At 42.7% G+C, this 25,557-nt stretch overlaps 1 protein-coding gene, 1 long non-coding RNA gene and 1 other non-coding gene across 4 annotated transcripts; 2 read left to right on the top strand and 1 right to left on the bottom strand.

Moving 5' to 3' along the window:
* Positions 1–393: 393 nt before the first annotated feature.
* Positions 394–17,755, bottom strand: LOC113927159. 2 transcript variants are annotated; one of them, XR_003521516.2, is made up of 4 exons: positions 17,416–17,755; positions 16,857–16,919; positions 8,979–9,146; positions 394–1,067 (listed from the first exon to the last, which is right to left on the bottom strand). It is a non-coding gene; the product is annotated as an uncharacterized LOC113927159 (long non-coding RNA). The 2 variants fall into 2 exon arrangements; XR_003521517.2 differs by lacking the exon at positions 8,979–9,146 and having other exon boundaries at positions 17,416–17,754.
* SAYSD1 (SAYSVFN motif domain containing 1) lies at positions 17,228–25,555 on the top strand. The gene is made up of 2 exons (XM_027602829.2): positions 17,228–17,533; positions 22,665–25,555. The coding sequence occupies exons 1-2, from the start codon at positions 17,327–17,329 to the stop codon at positions 23,007–23,009; spliced, it is 552 nt and encodes a 183-aa protein (XP_027458630.1). The 5' UTR covers positions 17,228–17,326; the 3' UTR covers positions 23,010–25,555.
* TRNAR-CCU lies at positions 24,423–24,495 on the top strand. The gene has a single exon. It is a non-coding gene; the product is annotated as a tRNA-Arg (tRNA).
* Positions 25,556–25,557: the final 2 nt, after the last annotated feature.

A 25,557-nucleotide genomic window follows, 5' to 3' on the forward strand; every position in this document is an offset into this window, starting at 1 on the left:
CCTGACAGCGCTTCCTATGGGCAGAACCCACTAAAAGCCAAAGAACAGAGGCACCTGGGTGATGTAGTCCATAGAAGTCAGCCTCTGGAGCACAGTGCAAGGTGGACAGGGCATGGATCACGGTGAATGGATCAGGAGGGGCAAAGGAAGAATACACAGCCTTCTACCTCCTACCCTCTTGCTAAAAGCTTAAGGAATGGTTCTGGATTGCTTTTCTATGCAGAGATGTCTTTCATGGAATCCAGGTTATTACAACAGGATTCCACGTGCTGTGAAACCAATTTATTAAAGTGGTGTGAAAAATCTCAGCATCATACTGCTGGTTGGGTATTTTGTTATTCCTGCTGCATCTTGATTAGGGCTGTGAGAGAGGGAGAACCTTATGTCCCTCTTCATAGTTCCCTCTGTTCAAGGCCCAGAAGGTACATATGAACATATGATTTCAATATTTCACAGGGTGGCTCTGCTTGGTATGCAAATTTTTATTGTAAAGTGTATTATATGTATGGAGGAGTATTTTAAATACATGTAAAGTTGAAAATATAGTATGTTTAACACCCACATACTTATCACAAAGATTAACAGAACATTAACCAGTACCTCAAAAGTCTTCCAAATGTTCTTTCCTAAATAAAACCTCCAACCTCGTCCCCAGAAGTAATCATTATCTTGACTTTTGTGCTAATCATTCTCTTGATTTTCTTGATAGGTTAACCACTTATGTATATTTTTCTAAACAATGTGTATTCCGTAGAAGCATAAATCTAGCAAAAAATGAAAGGGCAATGTTGGAAGGCATCCAGGAGCGAGAGAAGCTAAACAGTCCTTGGGTCAATCTGGTTTCAGTTGCCTCAAGAGTTTACTCACAAGAGCCTCTTCTGGGGAAGTAGGTGGACAAGGTCATGAGTGGGTCTTGCGAAAGCAGAGTTAGATGTCTGGTAGGTCTATAGTGGAGTCCAGGCATTGGGTATCCAAAAGATATATGGTTCAGAGTGTGGATTCCTCTGGATTTTCTGCTTTACCACAGCCTACTTGCAGCTTCTGAAGTAGACCAAAGCAGGGTACTTCTGTGGGATGAAAAGAGCATGCTCAGCTGATCAGAAAATATGCCATAGTAGGAAAAGCAGCAGCCACATTAGAAATGATTAAGGCAAGTCAGAACATATCGTGGGCTCAGCCAGACTCACCTGGGAATTCTGTTCTTAGATAAAGAAGAAAGAAGGAAGAAGGAAGAAGGAAGCAGAAGCAGCAGCAGCAGCAGCAGATTAATAGCAGTGGGAATCTTGATGATGACAGCTCTCAACACATCTCTTCTAAGGCACTCTGCTACCACCTGGCCTGGTTGTCCCCTACGCCTGGTACACAGCTATCATTCTGAGACCACCATTTACCATTCTTTTGGGTATTTCTTTTACCCCATCCAGTGCTGGAGCATATGTTTCCTGTACTTGATGTCTTTCTCTTTCTTGGCATACTCTTTTTTTGTGGAGCATATACTCTAGTAACTCCCTGAGGAAGGGCACATGGGGGGAGAAATCTGTTGAGACTGTACAGGTTCAGAAATGTTTTTATTTCACAGTAGTTGATTTATACTTAGGCTGGGTATACAATTCCAGATGGGGATAAATTTTTCCATCAGTATTTTGAATTTCTCTATTGTCTTGTTTCAAGTTTTGCTGTTGAGAAATCTGAAGTCATTCTGATTCTAGACCTTTGAGATTTTATATATATATATATATATATATATATATATATATATATATACATATATATATACACACACATACACATATATACATATTATACAGATTTGAGATCTTTGAGATTATATATATATATACACACAATACTTCCTGCTGCTGGTAGCTTGTGGAATATTTTTCTTTGTCTCCAGTGATCTGAAATTTCACAATGATGTATGCACCTTGTAAGTTTCTTTCTTTCATTTATTAGGTTGGTACTTGGTGGGTCCTTTCAATCCATTCTGGGAAACTTCTTGAATTATTTCTTTAAGAATTTTCTACTCTTCCCCATTTTCCCTGTTGTCTCTTTTTAGAAATGCCATTATTCTAATGTTGAACATCTATGATGGTCCTCTCTTTAATGTTTTCTCTTACTTTCCTTCTATGTATGTTTGCTCTTTTAGTCGGAAGGTGAGAGTGAGATGAAATTTCCTCGATATTATCTTCCTACCCAGTTAGTTTTTCATTTCCTCTATCAAGTTTCTCATTTTCAAGAGCTTTTCAATGTTCCTTGAACATTCTTTAAAAATATATAGCATCCTGTTCTTGTTTCATGGAAGTTCTTTTATTTCTCAAATTATATTAACCATAAAATTTGTTTGGGAAATTTTCTTCCCTGCATAGTTTGTTTCTTCCAAATTGCTTTTTTCCTCTGTTTTTGATCTCTAGCTCCCATAACACAGGCTTTCCTTAGATGTAAATTTGGCTGTATGCTCATGATAATGAATGGGAAAGTAAAAAGCTAATTAGAAGTTCTGAGCAGGGTATGGGGCCTGACAACTTTGAGATTCAAAGTAGGGTGATCTGGCTTAGTTGTTGGTTGGGAGAACACCAAAAATAGGCATTTACTTTTCAGATAGTTAGATACTCAGGGAATGATCCTCCAGTATCCTGCCATGAGGGTAAGGGGCTAGTTGCTAATGTACTGGGAGCCAGGTGTGGAAATAACATAAACATATAAAGAGTTAGTCCTACTGCAGAGCTCTGTTTCTAATGGAGTCCTCAGGAATGGGAAGTGGGAAGGCACTGTCAGTCCATGCACGCAAAACGTGTCGCAACCCTTGTTATACACCAAGCTTGCCCTTGCTGTAGTAGAAAACTGAGCATCTAAGTGATGGGGTAGGGAATAACAAACATTTGCCAAGTGTTTGTTTCTTTTCTTTAGGCAACACAGTAATAGATTCATGCGCTTGTGCTCATTTAGTATCCACAAGAGGCCTGCATTATAGGCATATGGGAAATATTAACAATTTATCCTTTTTTTTCCATTTTGTAGTTGAGTAAATAATGGCCAGTGAAGATTAAATTAACTGACTCAAGATCAGACAGGTATTGACAAGAGGGCGCACATTCCAGTCCTTTGATTTCAAGGCTCTTTATTTTTATTTTATGTTAAATGATATTCTTCTGAGTAAGGAAATACATGCCACTATAGGTATCTTAGAAAACATGTAAATTTCCAAATAATTTTATATATATATATATATATATATATATATATATATATATATAAGGCCACCACTGTGTAACATTCTTTCACAGGGACATGCTATAATTTATAACAATAAATTTATCATTTATTTGACTGTCTCCTAATTTGAATTGTTTAGGCTGGTAAACCTATGCTCTTCCCACTACATAGCTTCAGCCAAGGGCAGCAGGCATGCACAGGCGTCAGGATCAGGAAAGAACAGAGTTCAGGCAGGTCCTTAGGTAGAGAGCTGCTGATTAAGGGCAATTTATAGGGATACGGTTCAGTACCCTGGAGAGCTCCACATCGTCACACTCATTGGGGATTTAAAAGAACAATGGCTGGAGTTCTCTAAGGTTCTGAACTGCACCTCCAGAATAGAATGTTAAAAACAAAACAACAAAACAAACAACACACACACAGCTGAGATTGGGGATCTTTTTGTCCCTGAGGGATTCAACTTTACTCTCCAGTTCAAACAACTTTGTGGAAGTAGGTCATTTTTCTCACCACTAGGCCTGTTTTTCATGCTGTTCCCTTAAGCTAAGGCCCAGCTAATTTCTACTCATCCTTTCATGTTCAATTTAATCATTAGTTTCTTCAAAAAGCTTTCTGAGCTCTTTTTGTCTTCTCCCTCAAAATTTTTCCCCTTCCTTCCTCTGCATCCTGATCATTATATATGCCACACTAGATTACAATTGTCTGTTTGTCCTCATAGACTTTGAGTTCCTTGAGGGCAGGGACTGAGACTCGGTTATTCTTTAGCCTTAGTAAGTACCAATAAATAATATTCAATATTTAATAAATGATGCGTTATTTATAGGCAATAGGGAGCTTTTGAAGGTAGTTCTCAACCAGGGGTAACTTTGCCTCCCAAAGGACATTTGGAAATGTCTGGAAATAGTTTTTGTTGTTGCAACTCAGCGGGGTGGGTGCTACTCAGTGGGGTAGGTAGAAACCATGGATGCTTCTCAACATCCTACTATGCACAAGACAGCTCCTATAACAAGAATTATCTGCCCCCAAATGTTACTCATACAGAGGTTGGAAAACCCTGTTTTAGAATAAGGAAATGGATTTTATCACATTTACGGCTTCAGAGGCCAGGGAATCCATCTGGCTCATTTTACAGATGAGAAAACTGAGCTAGTTGGTTATAGGATCAGAGAAAGAACTTAGATCATGGCACCCTTTCCACACAGTTGCAACTGGCTAACATTTTTTTTTTAACTATCCACTGTTTTAAGTTGTGTAGGAATAGAATAGTTTTTTAAAATGCACACTATCCTGGGCTCATCAAGCAGGTTTGGGGGACAAGGATGAGACTGTTCAGACTGGAGAAAAAAATGTGGAGTCACAGAACAGGCCCAGCCAGCCTTATCCCATCCCCTATCCCCCACCCCCCCTACATTGGCCTCTCTTTTCTGGAAAGATATGCCACAAATCGAGGACTGAGTGGGAAGATTTCTCTCAATGGCTCATTTCTGAACAATTCAATCTGCTCTGGGAAATGAGAGATCAGCTTGTGGAAGAGTGAATTATTTTAAGCCACTCTGCATTAGAATCAATTAAAGCTCTAGAGGGCCCAGGCCGCCACAGGAGAATTCACTCTAGTTGCCATAGACCAAGGGGATCCAGCATAACTTTCCTCCTATCAACATCTCCAAGGGAAGCTCTGAACCAAATTTGATGGTTATCTCTCTCTTCAAGTGCCTCAGATTTAGAACGCTCCTGATCCCAAAGAGTGCCCCACACATACTTCCATGAGCCAAACCTGCCATTTTCCCAGCAGTAATTAGAGGCCTGGGCTTCTCCCATTCGGCTCTGTTGACTTAAAAAAGCCAAAGGATTCAGGCACAATACACAGTGAATCAGCAAAGGAAGGAAATGTGGAAGAAAGAATGTGTGGCATCTTGAATAAAAGTGTCTTCCGATAAATTTGGTGAATTGTCTTCAAGGGAATCAGTTGAATGTGTTAATCACTTATTGTATACCATAACTGTCTGGCGCATATGTGATTAGCTGGAAATGATATTTGTGGGTCTACTGAGGCTCTGAAATGATGCACAGGGAAAGCTAGATTCTGTAGAAGGAGCTCAACTTTCTTTGCTCAAGTTTGCCTTGGAGCATAAAACACTTCCTGTATTGGCTGCTACTGGCATGAGAACGTGAAGGTGCTACGAGGGGTGGGATGGGGACAGAAAAGGATAATAAGCATCAGGTCCCGACAAGGAAATGCTATCTCACCACCTCCATTCCTTGTTCTCTTCCTCATCCCTGCCACCACACAGCACCCCCTCCCCCTGCCACACACACACACACACACACACACACACACACATTGGGGAGAAGTAATTTATTAACTCAGAATTTGGACTCAAATGATCTGAGTTTGAATTCCAGTTCTGTTCCTTTTCTGAGCCTGAGTCTTCATATATAAATTTGTACTAATCTCTTTTTTTAAGAAAAGATTTTATCTATTTTAGAGAGAGAGAGAGAGAGAGAGAGAGACCACAAGTGGAGGGGGGTGGCAGAGGGAAAAGGAGAAGCAGACACCACGCTGAGCAGGGAGCCTGGTGCAGGGCTCTATCCCAGGACCCTTCTGGAGATCATGACCTGAGTCAAGGCAAGATGCCCGACAGACTGAGCCACCCAGGCACCCCTGGACTAACAATCTTAATATCCCCAGCTTGTCAAGGAAGTTTACATGAGATGATGTATATAAAGCACATGGCTCATGAAGGTACTAAATAAATGTTCTATTATCACTATTGAGTTCGGTCTCTGCCTGGGTAATTTTCTAAAGACAGAAAGTTTGGTCCAGAGGACTAATGAGATGAGAATCATGGATATGGATGGTCAAATCTAAGAAAAAGAAAATCTCTATCAGGGGTCCACTTGAAGTTTTGAGGTCTAATGATTTTCCAAACTCCCTTACAATACGTAAAATGGTTCGGTTGGGAGTTAACCGAGATTTTGAATTGCTCAGCTCTGTATTTAAGTTTCTAGAGAACGGATTTGTCATTGAGCAGGCTTGGAGAAGGTCTAAAACTTTTAGGACATTGCAACAACCTGGGGCTTACTTAGAGTTCAAAGAGAACAACAAACAAGAATTACCTTGCCAAAGGTCCAAAGAGAGAAAAATGTCACCATGAAAGGAAACAGAGCTCAACTGGTGAATGTGCACTTAAATACAGGGCGGCTATAAGTCTCCTACATGCAAGGGTACCCAAACCCGACTCTTCATCAGAATCACTCAAAGAATTTTATAAAAATATATAGACCCCAGAGCCCCATCCTAGAAATTCCAGGGCCACGGAGGGGCTCAGGATCCTGTTTGTTTGTTTTTTTTTTTTTTTTGGTGGGTTTTTTGTTTGTTTTTGTTTTTGCTTTTTGTTGTTGTTGTTAAAGTGCCAAGGTGATTAGGATTATCAGTCAGGTCTGGAAATAGCTCAGATGTCGATAGATCAGGTCCTGGGCTCCTGCTTTAGAAGTGATTCACTGAGTATTAGCTTCTCCTCTCCATTTCCCTTTGTAAAGATCTGACCCACGTCTCTCCAAAGTAATGTGAGAAAGATTCAGGCGAGGCACTTGGAGCTGATTCTCACTTCAGAGGCAGTAATTTTGGAGTATGTGCTTGAGAAATGACACTATCTGACAATGAAGGTCACTGACATCATCAGATGTGTTTTGGACACTCAAGTTCTGCATAATGAGACCCAACCTTCATGATCTCCTCTCCTTCCACTCCCACCAGGCACTCAAAATGTCTCCCAATATACCTTGAAATTTTTTAACATTCTTCACATCTTCTCCCCCAATCTGCAATGAGCTCAGTTTCACTAATCGAGGCAATATGACCTAGTGGTTAAGAGGCTGGCTTTGGAATTAAGGCAGGCCAGGATTCTGGTGCAGTAGTGAGCCACTTGCACCACCATACTGGTCAATACTCTAGGGATGCCAGAGCAACAAAAGAGAAGCCTGGGTCACTGTCCAATGGTACTCTCAAGTGATGCCTAGAAGGAAAACATAAATTTCTATCTTGTTCAAGCTGCTCTTATTTTTGGTCTTTACTCAAAAATCTTAAATTATATCCTACTAACTAGTAAACCAACCACTTTAATACAGGTGCTATTAGCTATAAAGGCCACTATAGAGGATGCAGCTGGTGCTAGGAGAACATATCTAAGGGAACCAAACCCCAGCTGGGGAACGAGGCCCAGGACAATTTCTAGAGAAGGAAATGTTTAAGTCAAGTATGTAAGATGATGGCACTTGATAGGTGAAGAAGGGAGGACAGGGTGCCCCAGAGAAAAAGGAAAAGTGTGGGCAAAGATATTGAGGCAGGATGTATTGAGCGTAGGATGCTTGAGAAATTATAAATTAGCACAGCTAAAAAGTAGGGTTTCGATGGACAGTGAGGAGTAAGGAGGCTCGAGTTTGGGAGTGGATTTTGTGTGAAGGAAGAAAAGAGGGTGTGGTAGCATGATGAAAACTCTAATCAGAGTTAGTAATAAGTGCTCTACAGTTTCCCCTATTAGTAGCTTCCAAATGGAAATCCAGGTTCACAGAGGGCCTCAGTCTGGTGTCCTTGCCAGTGGGATTGCTTGTGAGGTGGACAGGAATCCCCAGTGGCTGCTACAGACTGTGGGAGGCTGGCTGATTGACAGGCCTATCAATATCACCTCAAACCAAACTCGAAGTGAGATCAATGGTTGAGTAAATTTAACCCAAGCCTATTAAGGGAGAAAGAGGTTTATTTTAGTTCAAACAAGTTCTGGAGAGTGAAAGAGTCTGGGAAGAAGGCAGAAACTGAAGCCATGTGTCAGTTTTTTGACCTGGAAACTATTTGAATTCAACCATCTCAGGTGAATAGTATCCTCCTCAGTCTCAACACCTTCCAACATACCAATTCTCCACATGCATTCCAATTTGTGTGGCTTAGAAAGATGTTATTTTCTTCCCTCTGTTCCTTCCCAGGCCTTTTGTTACCCATGGAGTATGGACCATGCTGGTGTCCTACTCTCTTAGCTGTCCATGTTGACTAAGCATCTACAATGATCCAGGTACTGCCAGGCACTCCCTATCAGCTCAGCTCATCCTGATATCCTCCTGTGAGGTATTATCCCTCCATTTATAGATAAAGAAATAGAGGGACAACTGCCTTGCCTAAGGCAGAATAAAAATTAGAAGCTAGGGGTTTTTGTTTGACTTTTACAGCTCAACGGATTATCACAGTGATTACTCAGGGAATCACCACTTAAGTCAAGAGAGAATTTTGTTAACATCCCTCCCCCCTCAAATCACTACCTCCTCCCTCCCCACTTCTCTGACGACTCTTCTGGTTCCAAACTTCTGTTTTCTCTCCCCATTCCATGCCACCTCCCTGAGCCTCTCTCTTTATAGTAAAGGAAATGGAGCAATAAAGAGGCTAAGGACTTTCCTCGGATTGTAGAGATAATGTCAGAGCTGGGACTTGAACCCATGTGTTCAAAGTCCTCTATACCTTGGTTGATTTCCTCCTCTTAGCTTATTTAAGTGCTTTCTATCTTTCGAGGCCAATCAAACGCCATCCTCCTCGATGGAACCGTTTAGACCACCTGGTTTCACTGATCTTTTCCTCTGCCTGATAAGTTCCTGTCTGTCTGTTCCACTGACAGAACCACTTAGCAGATAGTGTCAGGCATTATTTAGCATTTCACATTCTTGTTTCATCTTCCCAGTGAGTCTGTAAGTTTTTGAAGGCCGGGGATCACAATTCATACCTGTTTGTGTTCATAGATCCTTGAAAGTGGTCTGCACAGAGAAGAAGGCAGAATAAGTGGGTTCCTGAGCTCTGGAGTCAGACTCAGGTTCAAATCCTGGTCCTGCTAGTTACTCGCTGTATGATATCAAATTACTTAATCTCCGTCCAAGTGCATTCCTGAAGGGTCCTTGAAGAAATTACAGCACATTATAATTTGCAGGGTCTAGCACAGTGCCTGGCACACATGAATCATTCCACAAAGATTAACTATTATTGGAGCCCAACAAGGGTCTGTTGTTGATAGTGAATTATTCAACTGGTCCTCAAGGTTAAAACATTTTTTGTTGTTGTTGGTTTAGGGAAGAATTCAGATAGAAAATCTTTCCATGGGATACAAGCCTAAACAAGTAACACGCAAGTTGGAAGGAGGCCGAATGTTGCATAAGAATTGCCTCACTTCCCCTCCATCATGCCCACCTTACCACAGGAGCAATAACGGCTCCCCAGTGTGCAGGGCACTGAAATGACTAACAGCTGAGCAGGCGACAACCACGCAGAATCACGCGCCCTGGCAGTGTTCCTGCTGCTAAGTCACACAGAAGGGACCAGATTTCCCTCCAAGCCTTAGCAGCAGCTAATGCTATTAGGATGAAAGATGGGTCCATTTGGGCCCCAAACCCCTGTGTTCAGGCAAGACTCTGGAAGGTCAACAGCTAAAGAGAAATGCAGGAGTTTCCAAGGAAGAGGCTGAGCAGCCAATTTTGTCAAGAATCAGGAAATACAGCACTCTGGGTGCATGCATATATATATTTTAGCAAAACAGGCCATTTCTTCAAAGGATTTTAAAGGTCAAAAGCTTGCCTTCCTCCTGACTTTATCCCCATACATAACCAGGGAGGAACAAACTTACCTGAAACACAATGCCTACTGCATTATGCTTTACATACATCCTCAAATTGCAAAGAGGTTCTTCTCCAAATACTTTCAGATCATTTTAAGGAGAGTCTGGGGATGGGATTTACATATAGATGATTTTTGCTATAATTCTGTCGGCTTTGTCTGATCATCTGTCCTACAAGCCATGGGAGGCATTTCTCTGAGCATCATAGCTAAGCACAATAGGACTCAAAACAGAACCATGCCAGGCAAGTCAGGTGGGCGGGGAAACTGTCACAACCTGAGATCTTGGGAGGGAAAGGGAGTTAAAGACCTGCCAAAAAGGGTAATGAGGAAGCTTCAGATAATGGGATTAGGCAGGACTGACTGGGAAAAACCTGCAGAGACTTCTGGGCTCTTCTGCAACACAAGATCCCCGTAAATTGGGTAGGGGACACAAAAAGGCAAAACTCAAACCAGCAGTAGCTGTCAGGCAAAAGCAGTTGTGACCACCAAGCCAAGAACAGGTGGTGGGGGTGGGGATGGGGGGGTCAAGGGGTAATCTGGCAACACTTTCCAATGTAAATGCAAAAGGTAGTGCTATCAAAAAAAAGAACTTCCCCCAGAAATATTTGTTGTCTACAGCAATGCCCAGGAATATATAACCTCATCAGCTTGCCTTTGCAGGCCTCAGTTTCCCCACATTGGAATCTAAAGAAGTCATACTACTTCCCCAACCTGAGTTAGTGACCCTCCTCTGCTCCCTTAGATCTTCATGTGTTATTGTCTTTTAATGAGTCTCAACTAGACCTTAAACTCCTCAGGGCTGGGTTCCTCAAAGCCTGGCACAAGGCCTGGCCTATAACAAGATTTTAGTCAACATTTGCTGACTGAATGGTCTCTGAAGTCCTTGGAGGACTGAATCATAGAATGACTGGATCCTGTCATCCACAGGGCTCAACGTAATGTGTGGGCCAACTCGTCTTCCCAGAAGCTGGCCCGGGCTGCTTCACTCAAGGCACTGGTGGCCTTCCCCTCCTCTTCCTTTCTCTTTTTTATTCCCATCTCCAAATATCATTCTGCTTAGACTGTGCCAGTCTAAAAGCCCTGTTTTGGTTGCTTCAAACTTCAAGACAGAGGTCTAGTAAATCTGAACTACCAACTAGCCCGCTGGTTGACTTCCCTTTCTGCCTCGCTTAGGTCTTGCATGGATCTTGCCTTAGACTCTCTTGGAAGAAGATCCTGAGATAATGATTTGAAGGGAAGAAGTTTACCAGGGAATTGAGTCCCAGGAGCACAGACGGTGGAGCAGGGAAGTAAGACAGGAAAGGGAAGAAAAGTGATATAGGATGCTTTAATGAGCAGGTACTGCTGTGGGCAACTGAGGCTTGCTCCTCCTGATGATCCCTGGGAGACTCTGGAACACACCTCAGGTCATCCCAAATGAGGGGTAAGGGATCTGGGGTATTTATCCACCAACTCCTACCCACAATTGGTTGGAGGCTATTTGAGGGATGGGGGGAATAAGCCCCCTCTGCTGCTAGTCTGCCTCATGCACTAGTTGAACATACTTGAGCAGCCAGAGAAAGCCCCCAGGTGCTTACAGAAACAAGCCATCAGCAGGTACAGCCATAGTGAGATCTGAGGGGATGGGGGCAGCGGTGCCAAGACCTTATATGACATATTCTTAGCCCGATACCCCAAAGACTTCCATTCTCTCCTCCCGGTTTGCTCTACTTGCATTAACATGAAGTTTTCCAGTTGGAAGAGATCTGGTAATCATCTGGGCTAACCAAATCTCTCCTCAGTTCAGAAAGCCCCTCGACAACATTCCTGAAAGGTGGCTGGTCAGCTTGATTGAATATTGCTGGTATCAGGGAACTCACCGTTCTGAGGCAGGCCACGCTGTTGCTGAAATAATAGAGTTGCTGAAAAATCCTTTTTTTTTTTTTTTAAGTTTCCACATATATTACCTTGTAATTTCTGACTGTTGGCCTTAATTCTGCCTTTTGGAGCCCCACAGAATGATTCTCCTCCCCCACTTACAATAGCCCTTTTATAACTGGTGTATTTTCACTATGATTCCTCTCCTCTGGCCCAAATCATCCACTGTCTTTACCACTCTTGCCACAATATGTTTTCTAGACTAGTCATTCTCAACCTGGGGCAAATGTGCCTCCCAGAGTACCTGTGACACTGTCTGGAAACATTTTTGGCTGTTACAACTAGCAGGGCATGCTACTGACAACAATGGGTTATGGCCTGGCATGTTGCTAAGAATCCTACAAGACAGGGAGTCTGGGTGGCTCAGTCAGTTAAGTGAATGACTCTTGATTTCAGCTCAGGTCATGATCTGATCTCAGGGTCGTGAGATTGAGTCCTGCATCAGGCACCATGCAGAGTTTGCTTAAGATTCTCTCCCTCCCTCTCTCTCTCTGTGCCTCCCCCCACTCTCTCTCTGCCCCTCCCCCACTTTATTTATTTTTAAGTAAATAAATAAAATCTTAAAAAAAAAGAATCCAACAAAGGCACAGGACAGCCCCCACCACAAAGAATTATCTGGCCCAAAAGGTCTGAAGTACCAAGGCTGAGAAACTCTGTTCTAGAAATATTATCCAGGTCACTCTCCTCTGCACATGTTATGGCTTGTCATAAAAGCATAGTGCTCAGAACTGGACATGCAGTACCTACAGGGATGGGACCAAAAAGAGCATGGAACATGGGGGATCCTCTCTCCCTATGACAACCAGACAGACCATAGCAGCTGAAGCACCCAGAGCATACACCCCCTCCCCTCCAGTCTGTGGTCAGGGAAAAGCTCTGAGTCCTATTGAAACAAACTGCTCTCAGGGCCAATGACTAAGACACGAAGATATAAAAACATAAATGCAAATCTAGAAGGAGGTAGAGTTTGCTCCTAGCATCTCCACAATCCTTTCATCATGATAAACTGAATCAAATTCATTTCAGTTTATTTTTTTTTACCCTACAGACATAATTATAGATCTTCTCTACTACATTTTTATCACCTGAAAATATGATAAATTGGCTTTTAAATTTTTCATCCAGGCTACTCCCCAAAACATCAGACAGGACAGACTAATTGTGAGCCATTTCTTAACACTTTTTGGGTAAGATCGTGTTGACCAGCTATGACTCCACTTAACTGTAGCTTACATTTATTTATCTGATTAAGAAACATCAGGTCTATGTACTTCTGAAACAAATAATGCAACATATGTTAAGAAAAAAGGAAAAGAAGATAGCAGGAGGGGAAGAATGAAGGGGAGTAAGTCAGAGGGGGAGACGAACCATGAGAGACGATGGACTCTGAAAAACAAACTGAGGGTTCTAGAGGGGAGGAGGGTAGGGGGATGGGTTAGCCTGGTGATGGGTATTAAAGAGGGCACATTCTGCGTGGAGCACTGGGTGTTATGCACAAACAATGAATCATGGAACACTACATCAAGAACTAATGATGTAATGTATGGTGATTAACATAATAAAAAAATTTTAAAAAAAAGAAAACATCAGGTCTAGATGGTTTCATTACTAAGTCCTATCAAACATTCAAGAAACAGTTAATTTCTATTTTATTCAAGCTCTTCTAGAAGAGGGGGTGCGAGGATGGAGGCACACTTCTGCTTATTTCATAAAGCTAGTACAATCCTAAAACCAAAACCTTTCAAGTATAGTGCACGAAAAGAAAATTACAGGAAAAAAACCTCATTAACAAACATAGATGCAAAAGTCCCTAAAAAAAAATTCACTATGCTGAATTTAGTTTCGAATTTTCTATTTTATAAAGTGATTGAAGTGGGGTTATTCCAGGAATGTAGGATGTTTTAACAGAAATCTATTAATGTAACTCACTACATTAATAGATTGAAGAGGGGGGACGGAGTCAGGAATGGACCACAAGCACACAGAGAAATCTTTTTCTTGAGTAGCTTTTCCTGTATAACAAAACCCACAAAATTTCTGTGACATAAAATACGCATTTATTTTTTATACGTCTTGGGGTAAGCTAGGGTCAACTATTTGAGGCTGGGCTCAGCTGGGCACCTCAGCTTTAATGGCAGGTCTGTGGGTCAGCTGCGTGACGATATCCACATGATTCATTATTCTTAGGCTGGCTAGCTGACACAAGCTCATCTCATGGCAGGGCAGAGTACTGAGAGGGTGTACTCAGTGCGACAAAGACGCTTCAAGCCCCCGCTTGCATAATGTCTGCCATTATCCTATTGGCCAAAGCAAACTGCATGGCTGAGTTCAAAGTCAAGGGATGGGAAAGTATACTCTGCTTTTTATGGCACAGATACAAGGAGTGGAGAATTGAGGCCAAGGATTTAAAATATCACAGGACCTGTGAATATTTTATTACTTTTAACTTACAAATATGATATATACGTATACATATATAAATTCGCCCCAGGTTTATATATGTATATACGTGTGTCTGTGTGTCTGTGTATATATATATATATATATATATATATATATATATATATATATATATATATGAACTTGGTATGTACAAACTGTTTCATAATAAATGTTAAATTCACACATTAAGTATATTTTGGGATCTTTCTTATTTACTAGCCTCATAATCTTATCCAAAAGGGAAATGTAGTTCAGCAATTATCTTTCATTTTTACTTTTTTTTCATTCTTTCAACCTCTTCCAAAAAGGATTTAAAGAGGTTTACAAAGCACTGAGACAAAATAAATGTATAATAAATCAGAAAACAAAGCAAAGGGAAAATAAGGTTATCAAAGCAAGATGGGGCTGAAACAGCATTAGTGTTGGGCTGGATAGTCTCCATGTGCTCCTCCAGATCTCTCTCTCCCCTTCCCTAGCTGGTCTGTCCTCCTTAAAGGGCTCCCCTGTCTCGGGCTTGTCCTATACTACAGTCCCACAGGGTCTGATGACCACTGTATCCTCTTGCTGCTGGAGGCCTAGAGGCTGGTAATGCTGCCTGTGAACCAACCCCGACTGGCTCCCTCCATCCTGCCACACCTTTGTAATAACTCCTTCATGAAACTCTCCTTACTTACCCTGTTTGAAAGTGTCATTTTTTCCTGCCAGGGACCCTGATTATAAGAGCCCACAGATCACATGCCTTAAGTGTAAATACACACTAGATGTAGACCATAAATACAGCTCTCAGGTCTCAGTGTGATTATCAAGTGGGAAACACAATCACTAAAAGAACCTCCAGTCCCTTGAGAGAAGCAGACCTACTCCTGACACCAAGATAGGCAAGAAATTTTCCCTGTGGTTTCTCTAGAAGAGGTCATTGTGGTATGATGATCCCATTCTTTTCTGTCTTACAAACCAGCTCTATTCAGGGCTCAGTCCTCAAATATCCTGCCTCCTTATCCACACTCACCTTTTAATCTCATCTAGTTTTATGGTTTTAAATATCATACACATGCTGACGATTCCCAATATGCATCTCCAGTACTGCCTTCTTCCTGAACTCATTTTCACCATCGAGTTGCCTACACCGGATATCCAAGAGGCATCTCAGACTCTTGGCATGTCCAAAAGAAAACTCTCCATGTTCATTCCATAATCTGCTCTTCCTAGTCTTCCCTCATTTAGGTAGAGGGCCACAGCATCTTTCACTTGGTTACTCAGGGTGTGTGTCTGAGGGGGAGAGAGTATAGCAGAAATCTATCATGCTCCATTCCTTTTTTGCACATTCCACATCCAATCCATGCACACATCAGGTGGCTCAGATCTTCAAAATATATTCGAAATCTGACCACCCCCATCACCACTACTCTAGCTCAGTCAGCCTCTGTTGTCCTACTGTGCTCCTAACTGCTTTTCCCCCTACTCTTGCACTCTTCCAGGACCCCAGCTGAAGCGAGCCAGTGTGATCCTTTAAAAATATGTCATATTCTGTTGTCTCCTAGTCAAAGTCTTCCAAGCACTTACCATCACTCTCAGAATGCAATATAAAGTCTTCACCATGGCCTAGAAGGCCTTACATCTGGATATCCGTGAATCTTTATTTTCTTCAATTCTCTCCCTCCCTTATGCTGGCCTCCCTGATGTTCTAGGAGCAAGTCAAGCATAGACTTAAGGTCTCAGGGCCTTTGCACTTGCTGTTTCCTACAACTGAAACATTCCTTTTCAGATACCTACATGGCTCACTCATTTCATTTAGGTCTCTGGGGAAATGGCAAATCCTCGGAGAAGTCTTCCCTGGTCATTAGTTCTAAACAGTCCCACCATCCCTAGTCCTTTATTTTTCTTCACAGCACTAATCAGTACCTGACATTACATTAAATATAAATATGTAGTTATACATTTGTCTATTTAGAATGTAAGCTCAAATAAAATAGGTTCATTTCATTCACTCCAGCATCTCTAGTGCCAGGTACAATACTTGACATACAGCAGGGTCTTGATAAATACGTGTTAAATGAATGCAAGACTCCATTCGATTTTATCTAGGTTCCTGACTCCAACTCAGCAAGATCCAAGAGATATTTGAGTCTCAATTATGTGAGCGGCACTTAGCTAGATGCTTAGAGCTTTAAAAATCTAACGGACACCTGAATTGTGAACTTTTGGGTGAGTAGTGATTAGGAGAGGGCACAAGGGAGCCCTCAGGGTACCAGAAACGTTCTTTTTCTAGGAAGTACTTAGGTGTATTCATAATTACAAACCTATTGAGCGATACACTTAAGATTTGTGTATTTTAAGTTGCACCCCAATAAAAGACTTTTTTTTTTTCGTTTCTGACCCATCTAGACACACGGAGAGGTATTTTTCATTGTGGCAAAAGCAATGATAGAGGGTCTGCATGGCCCGCTGCTGAGCAAGCGGACAGTCACCCTTCAAGTGCTAAGGTCGCAGACTTGTTCAAAGGAAAAGGGGAGACTGCATCCTGTGTTCCTTCTGACCCAGAACCTCCCAGAGATGATGGGCCTTCCTTAATGCCCTGGGACCCTCTGAAACTGGAGAGCAATACTAGTGCCTACCAGCTAAAGGCATGCTCTACCTGATGGGGAGCGGATCCCTGAAGTGAGATGGAGCTCTGAAGAACTTTCCTCGGAAAAGCCACCTAGAGAGAGGGGAACAATATAAGTCTTTATGTTTTAGATTTTTAAAAAGTTTTTATTTATTCATGTAATCTCTACACCCAACAGGAGCTCAAACTCACTAGCCCGAGATCAAGAGCCCTATGTTCTACCGACTGGGCCAGCCAGATGCTCCTATGCTTTCAACTCATAATCATTTCGCCAGAGAGCCTGACACTACGGCCACGCGCACTTAGAAGGGACTATTGGCTGGATATTCCGCCCAACGAACGTCACGGTCCCCGCGCTCGCTGGCCCGGCCGCCAGCACGCAGGCGCGGCACAGAGCCGTCTTTACGCAGGCGCAGTGCGGCCGGGCACCGGTACAGCGGAGGGCAGGGGCCCGGCGGGCGGGTGCGCGTTCCCGGCGGGCGGGAAGCGACGCGCGCGCCATGGAACAGCGGTTAGCCGAGTTTCGGGCGGCCAGGAAACGGGCCGGGCTGGCTGCCGAACCTAACACTTCGAGCCCGAGTGCACAAACCTCAGGAGAGAAGGCGCAAGCAGCTGCGACTCCAAAGGCAGCCCCAGGCTGGCTAAAACGGTTCCAAGTGTGGAAACCGAGGCGCGCGAGTGCCCGGGCCCAGTCCAGCCTCGCTCAGGTGAGAGTGAGGCCTCGACCCCGGGACCTGGCTTCAGGGACGCTGTCGTGGCCTCCCCGGAAACTGTGGCCGAGGCCACGCCCACCGCCCGCCCACCGCGTGGTGGCCTACAGGCCACGCCCCCGTCGAGGAGCGGGACCCGCCCCGTCCTCTGGTTCCCACCTCAGCTGGCGGAGCTGGGTTGCTGGCGCCATCCCCCTGCTCGGGGGATAGGCCGGGCGTCTCCGGCCACTCGTGTCAGCACTGATCCGTGGCTTTGACATTTTCTTTCCAGCCCGCGACCCACGCAGCTCCCGATTCCAGTCGGGAAGCGAGGGTCTAGAGCCCTGGAAGAAAGCACCTCTGCCCTTGAGTTATTGTGATGCCCTCTGGCTTCGGGAAACTTCACAACCGCTTTCAGCCGCAACCCTCCGCTAATGGAGGGTAAAAGGTCTAATTGGATACTGCTAAAAAGCGGCAGTAATTAAGGCTTCCTTTGATTTACCCCCTGGGTCACATGCAGCCAGTAGCCCAAACAGCCTGTGCTTTAGAAATGGCATTTGAATACAAAACTTGTAAAAGTGTGGTCGCTCTAACTGCCAGAGGTGGCCGATGCTTGTGCACCGCTATTGAACTAGGGAAACTTACTCAAGTTTAATAGTGAATGTTCAGGTGAAAACATTATTTAGATGAGTATTACAGACTTTTCCCCCTTTAATTCTTGGTATTCTCTTATTTTGCAGATGGACTTGATTCACATCTTGTATTTTCATTTAGTTTTCACTCAGGAGTAGAGTGGCAAGGTGCCTTGCAGGTGTGAGATTAGATGATCTATGTTGGAATACAGGACACAACATCGAGGGAAATTCGGTGCCTTGAGACAATGTATGACAGTGTGTGACAAAGCCTTTTGTATCTCAAGAGCCAAAAATTCCTTTTGAAAATGAAAATGTATTGGAGCAGAAGTGTACCTTACTCCTCTTAAGATTATTTCTCTTAGTTTATTTATTACTGCATAACCTCTGGTTTTAGGCAATTTTTTAAACCAAGGAGAACTCATTGTTACTCAGTTTTGATTGGATATTATTCTCCATGACACGCCTGGTTCTATCAGACTTACAGAAAGCGAGTGCAGCAGGGTTCAAACAATCCATTTCCTTGCATGCAGTTTGTCTCGGGATAACTTTATTGTTGATTAGAACTCACTGAGCACAATTGCTCAAGATTTTAGAATCTGCTTCCCTTACCCTTTTTCATCTCTGCAGTTAAAAATCAAAATCTAACCCACACAATGAGTATTTGCCTGTATGTCTCATTTCCAAAGGAATATGAGATCATTGAATTGAACCTAGAGAAGCTGAACTTGGAGAAAGTTTCCATTATTAAAAGCCCAAAAGCTGATGTCCTGACAAAAGGATGACAGGAAATGCTGGACCCACAGTTGGTTCTTATTAATTACTCTGTTTTTCATAAGGGACTCTGTCTTAAGCTCATTTTCCTTGACTCTGTTATCATTCCTGGCTTTGCTCTGGTGTGAAAATTCTCATTAAATTGTTTCTTTTCCTCCCAATTTACAATCCATCTCTCTTAATAATTTTGCTGACACATGGTGACTTGTCAGAAATTTCTTTAGCCTTCTATTTGTAATTGCTTCTTGGTTGTCATTGATAAGGAAGCATCCATATCCTCCTTCCCCCACTCTCCAATTTAGCTTGAGGAAAACAGTCCCCAAGATAAGATATTTCTGTGACAAGCTTCTGCCAAATGAAGACCAGAATGCTTGTGACTTTTTCAGTCCTGCAAAAACCCCCTGTCTCCCTCCCCAGGCATATCCCACAGCAGCCCCCAGTGCACCATCTAGCCCCAAGTTGCCCACACATCCTATGACTCCTCACCCCAACCCTTGGCTCGGGTTGACCCACTGCTCAAATGCTCTCCTTCTTTGGAGTCACCTGGTGAAGCATAGCCTTTGCATCACTCTCTCAAACCCAGGAATCATCTTTTAATTTCTTCCTTTCCCTCACCATCATTCATTTACTCAGCAAAATTATATCATGTGCCCACTCTGTTCCAGCTCCTATCCTGAATCTGGGGAAACAGGGTGATAAGAGCAGATGAAGCCCTGTTCTCACAGAACTTGCATTTGGGTTCGAGGCAACAGACAAGAAACCGAAGAGCGGAATAATGAATGCCATGAAAGGGGGAAAAAAACAGGATACTGTACTAGTGAATTGGGGGAGACAGGTGCAGAGTGCTACTTTAAATGAGGTGGGCAGGGAGGACCTCACTGAGGAGGTGGCATTTCATAATTAGGAGCCACTCTTGGAGAAACAGGACAAGGCAAAGGGCACATATGGTAACATTTTTGCTGAGGTTTGTAGAAGAGAGTGAGCCAGCCAGGTGATGTGAGGGGAAGGGGGCATTCCTCTCAAAAAGAACCACAGGTGCAAAGGCCCTGAGAGGGGAAGGAGCTTGGTATTTGAGAACTGGAAGTACTTCCCCTAAACTATGCCTCTGTGTGCTGTGATGACCACAAACACTACCATACACAGCTTTTATAACAGAAGCCACACTGGTACTAAAGCAAATACCAAATAAGGTAAAGGAATTTCTCTCTCCTCTTGTTTATTCCCTTTGCCAGTTGGTTTGCCCCCCCCCCCCGCCATCTCCTTCTAGATCTCTAACCCTTCCCCTTACCATCTCCCATAAAGGCCCCTGCTAAAGTACAAAGGGCTGTGGAGGGAGACCATCCTAGGATCCTGGTGACACCAACCTCATCTCTGCCTATCTCTCGCTGTGTGACGTTAGGGGAGTTACTTAATTAACATCTCAGTGTTTCTGTATTAGTAAATTGGGATTAATAGTGCCGGTCTCCTGGATTACTGGAGATCAGACATCTTGAAGGCACTCAGTAAGTGGTGGCCATAAGCATTATTCTCCCTCAATAATAAATTCAGTCTACTGTGAATTTCAAGTTGTACACTTTCAAAATGTATTCTGTATCCCTCAGTCCATAATTTCTCTCTGACTTGTATATCACCACCCCCGTTATGCCCAGTCCTCCTCTCTTACTGGGCCTCCTGCATGAGCTACTCATAATTTCCCTGCTTCTACTCTTGTAGCCCATTCTCTACCTGGCAGCCAGAGTAGTCTTAAATATAAATCATATTATATTAGTTCCCTGCTGAGACTTTCAGTGATTTCCCTGTTGTGCACACTGGTCAAATCCGAAAGGGACATTTATTTACTTAACAAATGTGTGTGTGTGTCAGGAGGGGGTGTGTTGCTGATAGCATGGTTAAGGGCTTTTCCAATTTAACTGAAACGGTAATAAGTACAACGTTGACAATAAAAAAGGTTCTAACAAAATAGAATATCTGAAGCAACATAAATCAGATGACCTGTGTTTTTTATCGAGACCAAATAATGTTTGTGGTCCCTTCTTAAATGATCGCAGGGAGAATGGGGGATATAATTGAAGAAATGAACCAAAAGTAATGCTCTGCATTGAGAACCTATGTGTGGGGTGCTATGTTTGGCTGTGGAGACATCAAAAGATAATAAATGGTAGTCCATTGGCCTCCTGGTAACACTCTAGGGACATATGTGACCTGTATTAAAAGAAAAACACTTAACTGGCAAGTAGTTTGGTGCTCAGTGAAAAAGACAGGCAATTAGTGCTCTGGGAGACAGAGGGGGCACCCTTCCTTAATGGCCAAAGAGGTCAAGCATACATAGTTCACCAGTCATGCCTGTCCCAGGCTACAGGTGTGCAATGTCTTTGGGTGTTAAGACCTGTTGAACTGGAGTAGAGGTTCATTGATAGTGCAATGGATTGTAGATTGTGTTGTACAGGGAATTTTTAAGACCATTGTTTTTCAGACTACAAATCGTGACCCATTAGTGGGTGGTGAAATCAATTTAGAGGATCTAGTCCTCTGTTAAAGATAAATTTTTAAAAATGGAATAGAAAATGAGAATTTCATATGTGGTGAAGAATATTTGTTGGTTTGTGAAGCTTTTTCTATTTTTTGTATGTATATACACTGGGTCCCAGTACAAAATGTATTTCTTATTATGAGCCATACCCAAAAAAGTTGGGAAAATGTCAGACTAGAGATCATGCCTCCCTAAAGCTACCTAAATATCTGTGTCTCACATTAGCACCCAACACAGGGACCCGTGTATTGGCATTTCTATCTGTTGAATAAATGGAAGGCCTTGCTTGGATTCCAGCCCAAAAAGTTTAAATTTTAACTTGCAGGCAGTAAAATTTGTTAAAGGTTTGTGAACAGGAGGTTGGTGGGTGTTTTAGGAAATTCACTTAGCCGCTTTACATAGGATGGTTTGCAGAGGGAAGAGATAGGAGGGAGGGAGTCCCGTTAGAGACACTGCCTGGGCCGGGGGGGTGTGTAGGATGGTCCTGGCATGGAAAGGTTGTGGCTATACTGAGGATTTGTTTTTATTTTTATTTTTATTTTTTTAAAGAGTTTATTTATTTATTTGTCAGAGAAAGAGCACAAGCAGGGGGGAGCGGCAGGCAGAGGGAGAAGTAGGCTCCCCTCTGAGCAAGGAGCCCGGTATTGGACTCGATCCCAGGACCCTGGGATCATGACCTGAGCCGAAGGCAGATGCTTAACCGACTGAGCCACCCAGGTGTCCCTGATGATTTGTTTTTAATAAGTGGAAGGGAGTTTTGTTTCTTGTTTCTGGTATTGTCCTCATTTTAGAATTATGTCACTCACAAAACTGTAGCTCATCTAATCAAATCAATAAACATATTGATTCTGTGTGTGAAGCATTAGGTGTGGTTGTTGCATTATCAATAACGGGAGTTTCTGTATGGGGCACAAATTAGCTCTTGTTAGCAGCAGACTAATCTGAGGAAGTGACTCCCACAAATGGGAATCCATCTGAATGCTGTAAGGTTTTTATCAGGTCACATCTCACTAAGTGCAGATCAGTTTTGATTCAGTCTGAGCAGGGCATGTGAGCTCTTTGGAGATGATTGTTTTAGAGAGCAGGGCAAGAAAATAGAAATCAATGAGCCGGAAGCCTTCTCAGAGCAATGAGAGCTGTCTCTCCAGATTGGTTTTGATCCTCTGAGCCCCATTGCCCTTTATTCTTACTTTTGTTTGTTTGTGTGTCCTAGGAAGTGGCTCAGCCCGGGAGCAGCACATCACAGCCACCACAGAATACAGCCATTCCTCTGCCATCGCCACGGGACCAGTCTTTCCTGACCAACATCACCTTCTTGAAGGTTCTTCTTTGGTTGGTCCTGCTGGGACTGTTTGTGGAACTGGAATTTGGCCTGGCCTATTTTGTCCTCTCCTTGTTCTACTGGATGTATGTCGGGACACGAGGCCCTGAAGAGAGGAGAGAGGGAGAGAAGAGTGCCTACTCTGTATTCAACCCAGGCTGCGAAGCCATTCAGGGCACCCTGACTGCAGAGCAGTTGGAACGCGAGTTACAGTTTAGACCCCTGGAGGGGAGATAGGACCAACTCTCTTGTTATGCAGCTAGCCTCCCATGTGGTCCTCCTAGCCCTTGGACGTGGGCTTGTGGGTTTGATTTCAGGTGCCCAAGACTAAGGACAGCTTGCAGGTTAGTTCTGTGACTGTGAAGTTCTACATTCTTTCCCCGATCTTTGCTGCAGTTTTATCTCTGAACTTTTCTTTGGTTTTGGTGAAACCCCCTGAAAGACACTCACTATGGATCTGATGCAATTTATAAAACTTACATACTCAGGAAAGAAAGCTGTTTGTCTCATTATTTGAGAAAGGTGGTTTTCAGAGCATTAGAAGGGCGTTGAGGAGATAACTTTAAAATACCCAGCTGTTTGAAGGAATGGTGAGGTACATCAGGACTGTATATTAAATAAGTGTTCTCTTAAGTCATTTCATATTTAGAGCATTCCCCACCCCCCGGAAAGTTTAAGTTTCGGTTTTTGTTTTTTCGGGTTTTTGTTGTTGTTGATGTTGTTTGTTTTTTCATTGTTTTGTGGTTTTTGTTTTTTCCTTCCTGCGTTAAATCTTGCTTTTTTCGGTCATTAAAGGTATTGAAAAATAAAATATCTTCAAAGCATCTGCTTTTCAGAAACATCCCCGTTGCCCATCACCAAATTCCACTCTCCTCAGTTATTCTGCTCCCACTCAATGAGGGGAGATAAGACAGAGTCCTAAGTCACAGGTGTGGGGAGGGATTTCACAAAGTCAATATTGGTAGATTTGGTAAGTGGTTATTCATGATAAATTCAGCAAGAAAAAAATTCTTGAGTGTATTCACATAAGAGCTGTGGAAGTTGAACTCCAGACTTACTGGCTGCTCCGTGTGGTTCTCATATTCTGAGGGCTCTAGAGTAAGCAGTCCTGTCGCCTGTGGCCTCTGGTGAGAAATTATGTAAACAGTGGTAACCAGACATGATTTCAGTCGCCCTTCCTTTTCTAATACAAAGTTAGAGTTTGGGTTCATTAAAACTGGGCAAAGCAAACCATTAAATATCTTTTTCATGGATAATACTGATAAGTAAGAAGAGTCTGGTTTTAAAGCAATGGTTTTTTTTCTAACCTTAAGATTTTAAGAAATTAATGATTCCTCAATAGGTTTTCAACTTCAGAATTCAGTTATTCTTATATTATGACATTTTAATATTTATGAGATGTTATTAAATAATGGATGCTTGTTGCTGAATTCTTTTTTCATTCTTGCCTGATTTGCTTATTATAACAAAACCTTAGCTTAATTTAAATTTAACTTTTACTTATTGAGTGCCAACACTCTGGTAGGCACTTGAGATAGGATAATGAAAAAAGCAGACATATTCTCATTGCTCTGAGTATACAGTCCAGCTGGGAGTGGGGTGGTGGACAAGGTAAAACAAGCAATATCAATAATAGAGTGAGATGGGGGTGCCTTGCTGGCTCAGTTGGAAGGGCATGTGACTCCTGATCTCGGGGTCATGAGTTCGAGCCCCATGTTGGGCATTGAGATTACTTAAACTAAATAAACAATTAAAAAATAATAGAGTGAGATAAGTTTCAGTTATAGGAGGAGTACGGAGGGGATATTCTCAGGAATCACACTTTGTGGCTAACTAACCCATGTGTTTCAGCCCTTGTTGAACATTTTTCTCATCTGCTGAGCATCTCTCTCCAGCCCTTTCCTGATTGGGAGTTTAGCTGTTTTTCAGAGTTATCTCTTAAGCACAAGTTCCCTTTAGTTCATAAAGAAGTCTTTTCTTCCATGACTTCTAACTGGGCCTCTAGAAAGTGTGGGAAACAGCAGAATCCCTATGAAACAGGCAAGTTTTGATTGTATTTAAGATACATGATACTGTTTCCTGATTTACTGTCTTAAGGCTTTCTTCATTTCCCTGATATTTTACTTGGGCTTTTACATTTCATAAAAGACAGATACAAGGAAGAAATATCCCTGACTCACTACAATGCCCAGTTCAATAAGCATTGTTCTAGGAAAGAATTTTCATTTTAAAAATATGTAATTCAGACTTTTACCTAAAACAAAGTGCCTGTAACTCTGAATTGGGAACATTTGATCCAATTAGCAATCTCAGCAAAGTGGAGACTTTGCTTAAGCATAGCAGAGACCCAACTTAGGAGTGGACCTCCCTAGCATTCTTTGAAAATGTAGCTATTTATAATGAGGTGGAGCTTGATTGCTGTAAGCCCATCTTTCATGAGATTTTCTGTGCACGGATCTGTTAACTCTCCTTGCTCACCTCTTGCCAAAGGTTGCATGTAATGACAGCATTAACTTCTAGGAAAAGTGGTGTGTGAACCAATTAAATGCATGGCAGGGAAGAGAGGAAAGGACAGTATGTATTTGCTGTTCTTATCAGACCATTAAGCTTTAGGTGCAGTCTTGATTTCGTGAATTTAGAAAGGCCTATTGATCTCAGAATTTCCACTCAGGGCTCAAGCATTAGCTCAGCAAGCAGCTTCCATTAAAGGCTGCCTCTGTCACCAGGGAACTTGAAATCCCAGAGATGCATTCAGTCCCAGTGATTGCTATGTGCACGGGTGAGG

The sequence above is a fragment of the Zalophus californianus genome, chromosome 7, assembly GCF_009762305.2.
Source record: "Zalophus californianus isolate mZalCal1 chromosome 7, mZalCal1.pri.v2, whole genome shotgun sequence".
In the NCBI taxonomy this organism is placed as follows: domain Eukaryota; kingdom Metazoa; phylum Chordata; class Mammalia; order Carnivora; family Otariidae; genus Zalophus; species Zalophus californianus.

Bases quoted from the DNA above. Each gene is read 5' to 3' on its own strand.
- SAYSD1 (XM_027602829.2), top strand. From the start codon at position 17,327: ATGGAACAGCGGTTAGCCGAGTTTCGGGCGGCCAGGAAACGGGCCGGG. The intron at 17,534-22,664 runs GTGAGAGTGAGG...TGTGTGTCCTAG, and splicing joins CCCAGTCCAGCCTCGCTCAG to GAAGTGGCTCAGCCCGGGAG.